At 32.9% G+C, this 12505-nt stretch overlaps 2 protein-coding genes across 2 annotated transcripts in view; both read right to left on the bottom strand.

The window, feature by feature from the left end:
• Nucleotides 1-702: 702 nt before the first annotated feature.
• On the bottom strand, nucleotides 703-3233 carry LOC132750768 (uncharacterized). Its single transcript, XM_060740810.1, has 3 exons — nucleotides 2930-3233; nucleotides 1921-2463; nucleotides 703-1225 (listed from the first exon to the last, which is right to left on the bottom strand). The coding sequence occupies exons 2-3, from the start codon at nucleotides 2449-2451 to the stop codon at nucleotides 1211-1213; spliced, it is 546 nt and encodes a 181-aa protein (XP_060596793.1). The 5' UTR covers nucleotides 2452-2463; nucleotides 2930-3233; the 3' UTR covers nucleotides 703-1210.
• Nucleotides 3234-6436: 3203 nt separating this feature from the next.
• LOC132750767 (negative elongation factor A-like) overlaps nucleotides 6437-12505 on the bottom strand; it is a 29239-nt gene continuing 23170 nt past the window's right edge. Inside the window, exon 11 of the mRNA XM_060740809.1 lies at nucleotides 6437-11775. Within this exon, the coding sequence (XP_060596792.1) occupies nucleotides 11597-11775 (179 nt within the window). The 3' untranslated portion in view covers nucleotides 6437-11596. The remainder of the gene's footprint in view (nucleotides 11776-12505) is intronic.

Genomic DNA, 12505 nt, shown 5'->3' with positions numbered 1-12505 from the left:
TATTCGATACTCCTTTTGACTGTTTAATAAGTTTTAGAATGATCCTTTAGATTATTATATTTATTTTATAATGACAGATGAGATTCCCAGATTTCAGTTTGCAATTCTTAAATGACCACTGAAAATCCTTCTAATATTCAGTTCTTCCCTGTAAAATTTTAGACGGACTCCGAAAAAGATTTGATTTCTTTTAGTAATTGCATTTTATAGTCTAAGTTTCATGCTTACGCACGTTCACCGACTTTACAGCTATTACCCCTGGTCATCGGGCTACTGGTATCTATCTATCAATCTCCCTGGGGAGTCTTTTAACTCCGCTTAGTGCAGCCGACACTTTGGCGCAACGGATTTATACCACCCTCGCAGGTACCCATTTACACCTGGGTGAAGTGAAGCAATCGCAGGTAAATTTCTTGCTCAAGGAAATTAGCAGTGCCCCTAGTGGGGTTCGAACCCGGGACCTCTCGATCCCTAAGCGCGCGTCCTACCACTGAACTACTGCTTTTAATCACTATGACGGAACTAATTGCAAAAAAAAATCAACAGGAGCAGAAAACATGGTAAACGTAATTGGTTAATGAGAACCTTTTGGAAACTATAACCAAAAGTCCCACCAAAGGTAAAAAGCTTTAGAAAAACAAATGCATTTCTGGAGCATGATGGGCCTTAAAGGTCCACCTTTAACTAACTTGATCTCGCCAGGAACGTTGGATGGTTACTTATGAGGAAGTTATCCAACCGGCACACAGGAAGTTACTTTTGATGTCGAAAATAACTCAAGGCGTGTACCTAAAGTTTACATTACCATTAAAACCGTAAAGTTGTTTTGCGACATTTATCATTTTCAGTATAACTAAAATGTTGACAAGTTACAAGTATCATACGAGTCTAAACATTATTTATTAACCATTTCAAAGGTAAACTGTTATAAATACATACATAATTTATATTGACAATTTTTTAATAGAATGTAACAGTAAAAAACCAACAAAAAACTAACAACAAAAAAAGAAAAGAATAAAAACGGAATAAAACATTCTTATAGTATCTATCCGCTTTACATATATATGTATAACTTTTATTCCAACACGTGACTTTTGTTATAACCTTTATTCCATCAAGTCCCTGTTGTTATAACCTTTCTTCCATCAAGTTACTTTTGTTATTAACCTTTATGCCATCAAGTCACTGTTTCGTCGATCCTTTGGAATTATTGTCCGAATTTCTGTAAAAATGTATTTATAATTATTATAATAATCATTATTATTATATATTTATTTACAGTGCAAATTAGGAAATTTGTGAGTGTTTTTATTGTTTACGTGCAAAGGTCTTTGGCATACAGCATAACGACTACAAATTCATCCCTTTATTTACATTGGATGACATATCAAAAGTAAAGTGTAAAATAGTCGACATTACTAGTAACTGATGGAGAATAAGTCTTAAAGATATATTATGCTAATCTTTGAGTAAAATATTTCTATTGCAAAAATTAATTGAAATCTATAAAATTCTTGTTCAATAGGTCTTATTTATATAAAAGAACGTACACACCTTGTGTAGGAATCTGCGTTCCATTATTACTTATCTACTTTGTGTGAAGTCAAAACATGTTTATTTTGTATTTATAAAAAAAACTGTGTAGCATTTATGAATATTTTTAAATATCAAATTTAAGCATAGTACATTTGTATATCTTGAAGCAGAATCATCTTGATTACGCTCTGACATTATTTTTGAATGTGACAAGTGGAACGTCAATCATTTTATATGAGAATTTAAGCTTGCTTAAACTTTACTGTAAAAGTCAAATCTTTGGTACGAAAATGTAAGAAAGCTCCAGTAAAACATATAACCAACTAGTGAGTCCGTATTTAATCCTATATATCAAGAATACAAGGAAGTTTGTCAACTTACGGAAGGACCAAGCCCTTTTACGTCCGGTGTACCTTCCGGTAGAGCATAGCTGTTCCAAAATCCATTTAGACCAAAACCATGTACAGAAGGTAAGTGTAACTTATTTACAAGCCATGGAAACTTTGTCTTGAAATCTTTAGGAGCTACTCCATGCCTCCGCCTATCCTGGGCAACCGCCCTATTCCACGATGTGTGCTTTTTATAACTACCATACTGACCAAAAGTTCTTCCGTAGGAAGTTTCGAATTGTTGTTTCCTATCAAAATGTGGAACCAAACTTTCAATTCCTTCTGGCCGGTTAAACGTCTCTAATTTCTGTGGAATTAATTCATGATTTTGCTGTAGTGCACCTGCTTTATGCGACATTTGAGCTGCAGCAAAATTATTTCCATCATTATTATCAACAGCAAGAGTTCTTTGATTTACTCCTGTGTTAGATATTATATTAGTCTGAACGCCATGGGCTGAGACAATGCAGAATAACAACAACGGAAGCAAAATTGTTGCTGGACGTATTGTAAAATCCCCCATCGTTATCACAATCTAAATAAAAGAAAATATAAGACATTACCTTCGTGTCTAAACATAAGATAAAATAACAATAACTTTCTATAAAGGAATTTTATCTCTGGAGGCTATAATTTGATCTAGAAGTCAGTTTACTTGTCCAAGAAAACTAAAATTGTACATTTGTACATGTATGAACATGTTAATATGTGTTATATATTATAACCAAGGGACATTTCTCCGTTCATATGCCAGTAGTTGTATCTAACAATAAGTTAGTTTTAAATTAGTTAATAATGTTAGTAGTGTTACTGTTGTTATGAGTTTTTCTACTATAAATAAATACATATACTTTACAATAACAAAGGTTTCCTATAATACCATTAACATGGACAACGGTCACATGCTACTTTTAAAAAATCACATCTCTATCAATGTAGTAAAAGTAAATCAAATATATCGACAATACAAATTCAAACATACACTGAAAATTAATACTTACCTTGATTTTTCAGTTATTCAGATTTATGTCTATTGCATAAAAACTTTTTTGTTTTCATAAATATCCCATATTGTATCAGACAAAGAAAGGTTTTTACTTTGAAACAAGGAAAATGGATTAGAAAGTATTGCGTGCGTCAAAATAGTTGAGGCGGAAGTGAATATAAGTGAAAATTTGCCAAAGGCTGTTACTTTGTATGTAACACTAATAACATGCCAAACCTTGCATTAAAGGTAGTATACCTACAGTTTAACTTTGCCTAGTTACTTAAAATAACAACAGTTTTCATTATAGGCTTTCAAGTGAAATATTCTAGTTAAGTTTAAACATATTTTATTGTATATAAATATATACATACATAAATTTTCACAACTTTATATAAATACATTAATGTAAATATACAAAAGAGTTGGGCCAACAGTTATAACAACATTATCGAGGGCCCTCCCCTGAAATATTCTAAATGTATCTTCTGACTATTAACTTTAAGGGTTTAAAGCTAGATGTTATGAAATATTTTCATACAGTTTAAAGTAAAATTATATTGGTCCCATATATAATGTTATGGTCGAATCTTAAGAGTTGTACCATAGAATGTTCGTTATTTAAAGCCAATGAATTCAATTCAATGAATTCAATTAAATTCAAATTGTAAATGAAGGCTTCCGGCCTAAAATACAACGTATACATTAATATAAAGCATCAACGAATGTTATACGTAAACAGAATAAAATATTTGGAAAGAAATATCATTCGTTATGCAATGATTTCGTGCGTGATGAATTCGTGCATGCGTTTTTCGCTTTATGGTAATTTACTGCCCTATACAGTACACTCATTTTTTCAATTCAAACAATAATTTTTTGCACCATATATAGGCCTATAGCTTAATACATTGTACACTTTATGTGGAAAGTTAATTAATACAAAAACTAACTACAAGAAAGAAAAGACTTGTGTTGCAGAAGAGAGTTTTAAAAACCGTTGCCCAGTAATAGATACAAGTCATTATATTCTACATATATACATGTATCATAATAACGCTGAGATTGTTATTATATATAGTTGCAATTTTTAGGAAATCAAATGTTTGAATCTATAACCATTACTTTTTAACCCAATGTAAAAATTTGACATTTAATCCACTTGAATAAACTACGATGGCATTGACCACCTTTAATCTAATGTTGAATTAACCGGCATAATTAAATACAACGCAATAATAACCGCTGAAAAACTAAAATTGAATAAAGTTTCCTTTTAAAAGGAAAGGCTTGCTCAGTTGTGCCATCATCCATTCCCTTTAAAATTGTTTTTTTATGCAATTTATTATCATATTTTTTTTTGTATATCATAAAGGGTTTATTTAGTTTTTTTCTCGAAAAAAAAAGTTTCACTTTTAAAGGGATAGGTAGGGTAAGCCCAAGACTGGACGAACACCTGTGCCCATTTGTTTGAGCACCAGTGTTATGCGTGCAAATTTGGACCAAATAGGGACCAGAAGTCCACTGATTATAACTGAACGGGAACATGCTGACGATAACAGTAGCAACTTTTTTTTTTTGTAAAAACGAATATTTTTTTGTCAAAAACGATTCAAAATCTATTCTCTATTGTATAAAACTAATGAAGAAAATAATCAATCGTAAAAATACTAACATTGCCTCTCACGTGATCATGATCAATCTATCATACTGAAGGGAAACAAGTGTGCACATTTCATTAGAGAGAGTCATTCGTTTTGGCAGTTGCTAATTTCATTTATATAGCAGCTTTAGAGACAAGTAAATGCACTAAAAGACTTCGTTACGTGGTACCAATTAATAAGCATGTATCAACTAAAATATCTATAATCACATATATACCGACAACACAGGAGATCAGCACGTGGTAAGGTTAATGATATGCATGGGCTATTTTTAGATTACCTAAACTCTGTCAGTAGATCTAAATATAACTTGATCATGCACTAATATTCTGCGCGATTCGGGTAAACAGGACCGCCCTTTGGAGACGGAATACTACTACAGTAGCCATAAACTAATAAAGACAAAAACCAATTTTAAAAGAAACTAACTTTTGCGTCTTGAAAAAAAATTGAAACGGAATCAAGTAAAAATAGAAATCCTATTTATATAAACAAACTGGGATTACCGAAGTAACTAAATAGCTTAGATTTCCGTAATATTACTTCGTCTGATTCCGCAGTATGACGGAATCGCCCGAATTGTCCCGATTGCAATCGGAACTACCTCGGCTATTGTCATTAATCCGAAGAGTGACGGAAAGGGCCGAAAAGTTGCGATTGGCACGATTGCAGCTGGTTTCCCGTTTAATCATGCACTAACAAATGTAAGCAGGAAACCACCTAACCGGAACAACTTTTCCAAAACAAATGGCAGCCAAAAAAAAATGACTCACTGTGAAAAGAAATAGCTAATAAAGATGTTTTAGTTACTTCACGATTTTTTGAATAATTGTTTTAATTTCTTTCTTTTTCCTTTTAGTATATGCTCTACATTTTTCCTTTCATCTCTCGCAAAGAGATTCTAAAATTTAAACGTAAAAACAAGCCATCTTGGCTTAAATGCTCAGAAGAAGGAGAAGGTAAAGGTAAACCTCTGCGTACGATAAATTACTGTAACATAAGAAAGCATACTATAAGGTGTATCAGTAGGCTAAAATACAAACCTGGTAGAGATTTTTGGTGTTTTCACTATACTATGTATTTGACCTTTTTGTGAAAAAAAATGGTTTGCACAAACTATGTTTAATGTATGTTAATATATTCTCAAATTTGATAGTCAGTAAGAACATAATTGATAGTATCATCATCCGTCTTCTCAGGTAAAAAACTTTTAAAGCTGCATGCCTCCAGATGACTGAGAATATTTTAAGAAAATCGATCTTGAGAAAAATATACTGATCTTGTAAAAAAAAAAGATAAAAAGATTCAAGATAAATTTAATAATTTCCATGTTATGAGCAATAAATGACCGATTTTGCAGTATTTTTTTCACAATATTTCTATTGCGTTACTAACACAGTAAGGGCTGTGCTTGCATACTTTGGCCTATTTTTGATAATTTAAAGTGGTTGCAAGTATATATTATGTTCTTTATATAATGCTAACTAATCGTGTACAGAAATTTGCATTGTGACATAGACTGTACCATGTGCTGCACTAAGGTCGGTGAAATTGTGAGCAAGATTTTTTCAAATGTTAAACTTCATTGACTGTTCTCCTATTGACTTCAGGTAAATTTGTGTACATTCGTCACCATTTTTGCAAAACAAAACACAATTTTTTAAGCATTTCTCGTACTTCACTTATTTTGTAGAACAGAATTCTCCTGTCTATTGTAAGAATAACTGCTTGGAATAATATTATGTCTCTGTAAAGTTTCATTGCAGTCTACTATATCAATCATTTACATAGTAATAGAGTAAGCAAGGTACTTTATATTTTCAAATTCTATTCAGCCAATATTAGACTAAAACAACAAATTATTTTGCATATTTTATCTTTTTATTTCATATATTTTTCAAAATAAATATCTATTCAAAACATACACATGTAGAAAATTGAAATGCCAAACCCTTAGACAAGAATAATTACATACTATAATACCACTTATAGTACCACTTTTACACATATTTTCTGTATGTGAACATAAAAATCAGCTACAAACTAAAATCCAAATATTTCTTATACCTATTAATCTGTCAAGTTGTACGGTATAGAACCTTGACCCGTTTTAAATATTCAATTTCTAAATTAAAGGATTTTAAAAACAAATTACTGCAACTGAACAACAAAACAGATTTGAATGTTTTAGCAGTGTTAAAATTATTACATTGTAACATAAACAGCCATGTATTTCAGTGAATTTCCAGTACATTTCATTTCCATGTTATTACAAAAATGATTCTCTCCAATAAGTCATGCTAATAAATGACATGGATTGTTTCTGCATAAAATGAATACCTAGTTGGTCTACCATCATAATACTACAATTTGGGCTACACTGGTAGCATTTGCCTATTATTATTATTGCTGCTAAAAGTTTATACATCTTGCCATATATATTTATATACCAAACATAAAAAACCTTGAAAAATCGGTACACTGCAGCCAGGACATGAACCAAGGGTCTCTGGATTGTGAACCAATACACCACAGCGACCATTGCTTTTTCTTCATGCTTATTGACCTTATATAGCTTATTGACCTTATATAATTTTGTATGTTTTTCCTCTGTATAATCTCCTGCTCATGACTTTCTTCCTTATATATATAATTTTTCTTGTTCCGGCACTTTTTATCAAGAAAAATTATACTAAAATATAACTGACATTAACTAGATTCTATAATCATCTGGGCAAATAAACATAAAACCATAGTTACAACGGCATTAAATTGAGACATTCCACTTAATGTCATATATATTGTTTTCGGATTGCTGGTGCAGTACGACAGTATATGAAAGCTGAGCTTCAAACCCAAGACAAGGCAAAACCCAAGACAAGGCAAAACTAGAAATGTGTCCATAGGACACGGATGCCCCCACACGCCACTGTTCTGTCAATCTTATGACTCTAGGTCAAATATTTTTTGGACTACATGTGCCACAAGTTGAAAACTAAAAATCAACAAAGGGCCATAATTCTGTTAAATTAGGTTGCAGCAAAAATTCCTTCCTTTACTGCCATCTACACATTAAGGTTGTTCATCCCTGGAAGTTTAAGCAAAATCTGCCATCCGGTTTAAGAGAAGTTGCATTCACAAAATTTCTACATAGTATATAGTGAAAAAATCAACAAAGGGCCATAATTCTGTAAAATTTGGTCACAGCGAAAATTCCTTCCTTTAATACCATCTACACCTTAAGGTTGTTCATCCCTGTAAGTTTAAGCAAAATCTGCCATCCGGTTTAAGAGGAGTTGCGTTCACAAAATTTCTACATAGTATATAGTGAAAAAATCAACAAAGGGCCATAATTTTGTTAAATTTGGTTGCAGCCAAAATTCCTTCCTTTACTGCCATCTACACATTAAGGTTGTTCATCCCTGTAAGTTTAAGCAAAATCTGCCATCTGGTTTAAGAGGAGTTGCGTTCACAAGATTTCGGGACGTACAGACGGACTGACGGACGGACGGACAAGTGCAACGCTATATGCTCCCATATTGTGGGGGCATAAAAAGCGCAAAATGCTAGTAAAAGAATAATATGTGGGTCCTATCAACATACTAATTTTAAAACAAGTTTGCATTTGTAAAAAATGCTATGCCACCGCATAAATACAACACTAAAATAGTAATGTAGGAACACATTTTTTTTGTTTTGACCGAAGGGCTATAATTTGAATAATCTTGCTAAAGGTTCACTACACAATGTTTACTGCAAATGTCTCACCTCTAGCCTTTGTCAATTCGAGAAGGTGATTTTTTAAAGTTTTTACTATATACATGTAAGGAAAACCTATGACCCCGGGGCAGGGCTAGTTTTGACACTAGAGGCAAAATTTGAACAACTTTGGTAGAGTACCTATAGATGATATCATATACCAAATATCAAAGCTCTAAGCCTTGTACCTTCAGACAATAAGATTTTTTAATTTTTTACTATATGTACATAGTGAAAATCAATGACCCCCAGGGGTGGGGCCAATTTTGACCCCAGGGCTATAATTTGCTCAATCTTGCTAGAGGTTCACTACACAATGTTTCATGCAAAATATCTAACCTCTAGCCTTTGTCAATTTAGAGAAGATGATTTTTTAAGTTTTTACTATATACATATGACCCCCGGGGCAGGGCTAATTTTGACACTAGAGGCAAAATTTGAACAACTTTGGTAGAGTACCTATAGATGATAACACATACCAAATATCAAACCTCTAAGCCTGGTACCTTCAGACAAGAAGGTATTTTAAGTTTTTACTATATGTACATATAGTGAAAATCAATGACCCCCGGGGCGGGGCCAATTTGGACCCCAGGGATATAATTTGAACAATCTTGGTAGAGGTCTACCAGACAATGCCTTATGCAAAATATCTAAGCCTGAGGCCTAGAAGATTTTTTTAATTTATTCTTATAATTCCTTTTGGTTGCCATGGCAACCAGAATTCTGCATAGAATGAAATTCTTTGCACAACTTTGTAAGGCCTTCACCCAAGGAACAATCCTGCCAAGTTTGGTTGAAATTGGACTAGTGGTTTTTCACAAGAAGATTTTTTAAGTTCACTATATAATCTATATAACACACACACACACAAACAAACACACAGGTGAATCGCTATATGCCACCGCATCGCAGATGCTGCGGTGGCATAAAAATACAATATGCCTCTCTAAATATACTACAATCTCACCCTAGTAACACAACAAAAACGAAAACTGTAATGCACTTTACCCCAGTATCCTGACTAAAAGCAAGATCGTACAACAATGTATACATCAAATTACATATATCATAGATATAAAGGTCATTCACCAATCAAAAGCTTGTAAAATCCAATATATTGCATAAGTCAATTCTTACCTTGACACATACCACTCCCACTGAGTAAAGAGTGACTTTGACTTTATGATTATGAACCACAAGTGAAGGCCCCACCCTCACAAGTGGTATGCACCACCATTTAATGGTGGTATGATAATCAAAAATGTCAAATGATAAAACCCTCAATTAATACCCCTGTAATGTGAGTTGGAAATATCCCTAGCTCTCTAGGCACTAAAGGCACAACCACTGCATAGACCTGGCAGTGAGGGGAAAGACAGTAGGTAAAAACTTGGCTCATTTTCAGTACTTCCCCATTGCATTGTCTCAGGAATGGCATGACATGATACAAATTGCCTAGGAGTAACACAAATCATGTCACCTTTTAGAATAAAATTTAATATTTGATACAGAAAGGAACTCAGATGTCTGAATTATACAAGCTAATGCCTGGTGAAATAACTTTAATACAACAAACTTGAAACACCATTCTTCTGACTTGTCAACATGATAAATACTTAATAAATTCATGAAATACTGGCTTTTGAAAATGAACTCTTTAATACTCAACAAAATGTACATAACATGATGTAATGAATTTTGATTTGACTTTCTAAATGGTGTATGGACTTCCGGTTTCAAAGCTTGCAGATCTAATAAACCAGTTCATTCACTCAAGACAACAAAAAATATTACTTTTAGTACAAAGTTTATGTTAACATTATTTTTTTATAAAATAGCTTCATTTAATCAAATTATACTTAAGTGCACATGCTTCAAGCAAACCTGCCATGAATCAATGCAAAAACATCAATGTTTTATCATAAAGTAACCAGATAGGAGGTAACCTGTACCTTATTAAAGGTAATTATAACACGACCCGCATTTTTCCCTATTGAATATAGAAGAACCGAAAGTTTATGTTATAATGCAATAAAATTACTGTTGACATTCTTTATTTAGACATGTGACGTAATCAATATATATGTAACATAACCACTAAAAATGTGACGCACTGAAAAAAAGAACGGAAACAAATCAGGCGTAATCTAGCTTAATATCAGGTACAGCAGCATTTATTTGCTGGTGTCATGTTAGAATCTAAATAATATATCCAAAATCGATGATTTTATCGCTTGATAAAATTTATGTAAGAAATTTATATAAAAGTAACCTACATGAATAATCCTACCACTGTCATTAAGACACAGTTAACCTTATTGACTACACCATACCTTATATGTTTGTTTGTTTTGTTATTTCTTTGTTGGTTTTGAAGTCAAATTGACCCTGTAAGAGTTTATCGAATATCCAGATTTACCTGTGGAAGACCTCATGTGCCCCTTGGTACATAAGCAGGCACTCGTATGGAACCACTAACCTTCCGTAAGCTAGCTGGATAGCTTGTTCACATGAAAGAAACAAATCCCTCCTGACAAGATTAAACCCACAGCAGTGAGGAGCAAGTGATTTGAAGTTGGTTGGCAACCTTAACCACTGGGCCATGGAGGCCACTACAACCATTATAAGAGCTGTACATTATATCATACAAAAGTATTACAAAGACATAATGCATTTGTTCCAAAAATGATAATTTAATCTAGATTGAAAATTAGAAAAATCAAAATTTAAGTTATTTACAGTAATTCAACTGAATGCATGAACCAAATCCATGTGAAGATAAATTAAATGAAATTTCAGATATAAGGACCTGCTTGTCTGAAATGTTTCATGAAATGTTAATTCATTTGTAATACAATTCTCTATGACAAAGAAAACTGCCTTTCTTAATCTCTGTAATGGCATGTTAAGGGGAACAATGTGCCATTTCTGTAGAGTTGCTCACTTGCTACAATAGAATATGTGATACCAACTTAGTAGCTTTAAGTTCAAGTTTCAACCACTTACACAACAAGAACTGAAAATTCTAACCTATGCCACTGACATATTTCAATGATAAATAAAAGCACCACTGTACTGTTTTTGCTTTTACCATACAATTCATTCCAGCACACATACTTATCAGTATTTTCTCCATCCCTTTCACTCCTCACCATCAAGCGTTGCTGGTAAATTTCAACTTCTATATTTCCTCATTTAGAGTTATACAAACATAACACAATATTGAAACACAATACTGAATATCTCTCCCCTCACATTCAACCTTGTTCTAAATCCTTGTATTTTTTCACACGTTTCCATTCACCAGTCAAATAATTCATTTGGAAGTAAGTGTCCACTAATTTTTGTTTCTGTGTGTGATCAGGCATAGTAACAAGCTCTTCAGCTTCACTCAGTCGTATACTTAATATATTACCTTGCTGAGGACACGGGTTTTCTGAAATATGAAAATGATAATCATTTATATGACAAGCCATAAATTGATTAACGTGTTTTTCGCAAAACATGAATTAAATTTTACTGGTAAGAACAGTAGTAAGAAATATTTAACTTTCTTAAACATATAAAGTGATATATAAAAGAAAGCTTACTTTAAAGTTGAATTATAAAATCATGAAATCTAAATTAATGTTCTATCTGTTTTATCTCATAAAGACTCATAATGATATAGATCAGGCTTGTGTTTCTTGGGAAGTCGTAAGGCTAAAATATGTCGTAAGACCGAAACTGAGAAAATGTTCGTTTCAAAGAAAATGTCCTAACTTATCACTCTTATGTTAACACGCCCGTTTAACTCACAACGAGTGAAAAATGTCCATCGGTTAAAATGTTGTAAGCAACTTCCGTTCCTCGTTGTGAGCACCCATCTATGACGTGTGACACGATAAACAAGGTGAGTTTTTCATAATTTTTGAAGATTACAGACATTTATGTAAAAATATCGGAATGCAGTTAGCTAGCGATGTGTTTTCAGAGTATGTACATGTACAAATATTGCCTGTTGGTGGACAATTTTATGGAAATACCGTGCGACGCAGTCACTCGGGGTAGCTGGAAAACTGGAGACAACTTCTCTTTGGACCTAATTTAACATTGAAAACGTCGATTCTGGTGAGGTTTTGTGCATTCTAACTTAAAACAGATGCCCACAAGTCTTCAGCGTAAAT

This window comes from Ruditapes philippinarum, unplaced genomic scaffold, assembly GCF_026571515.1.
Source record: "Ruditapes philippinarum isolate M1 unplaced genomic scaffold, ASM2657151v2 ctg558_1_1_1_1, whole genome shotgun sequence".
In the NCBI taxonomy this organism is placed as follows: domain Eukaryota; kingdom Metazoa; phylum Mollusca; class Bivalvia; order Venerida; family Veneridae; genus Ruditapes; species Ruditapes philippinarum.
Note: the sequence above shows the minus strand (reverse complement) of the source record. Positions and strands in the feature narration are given on the sequence as shown.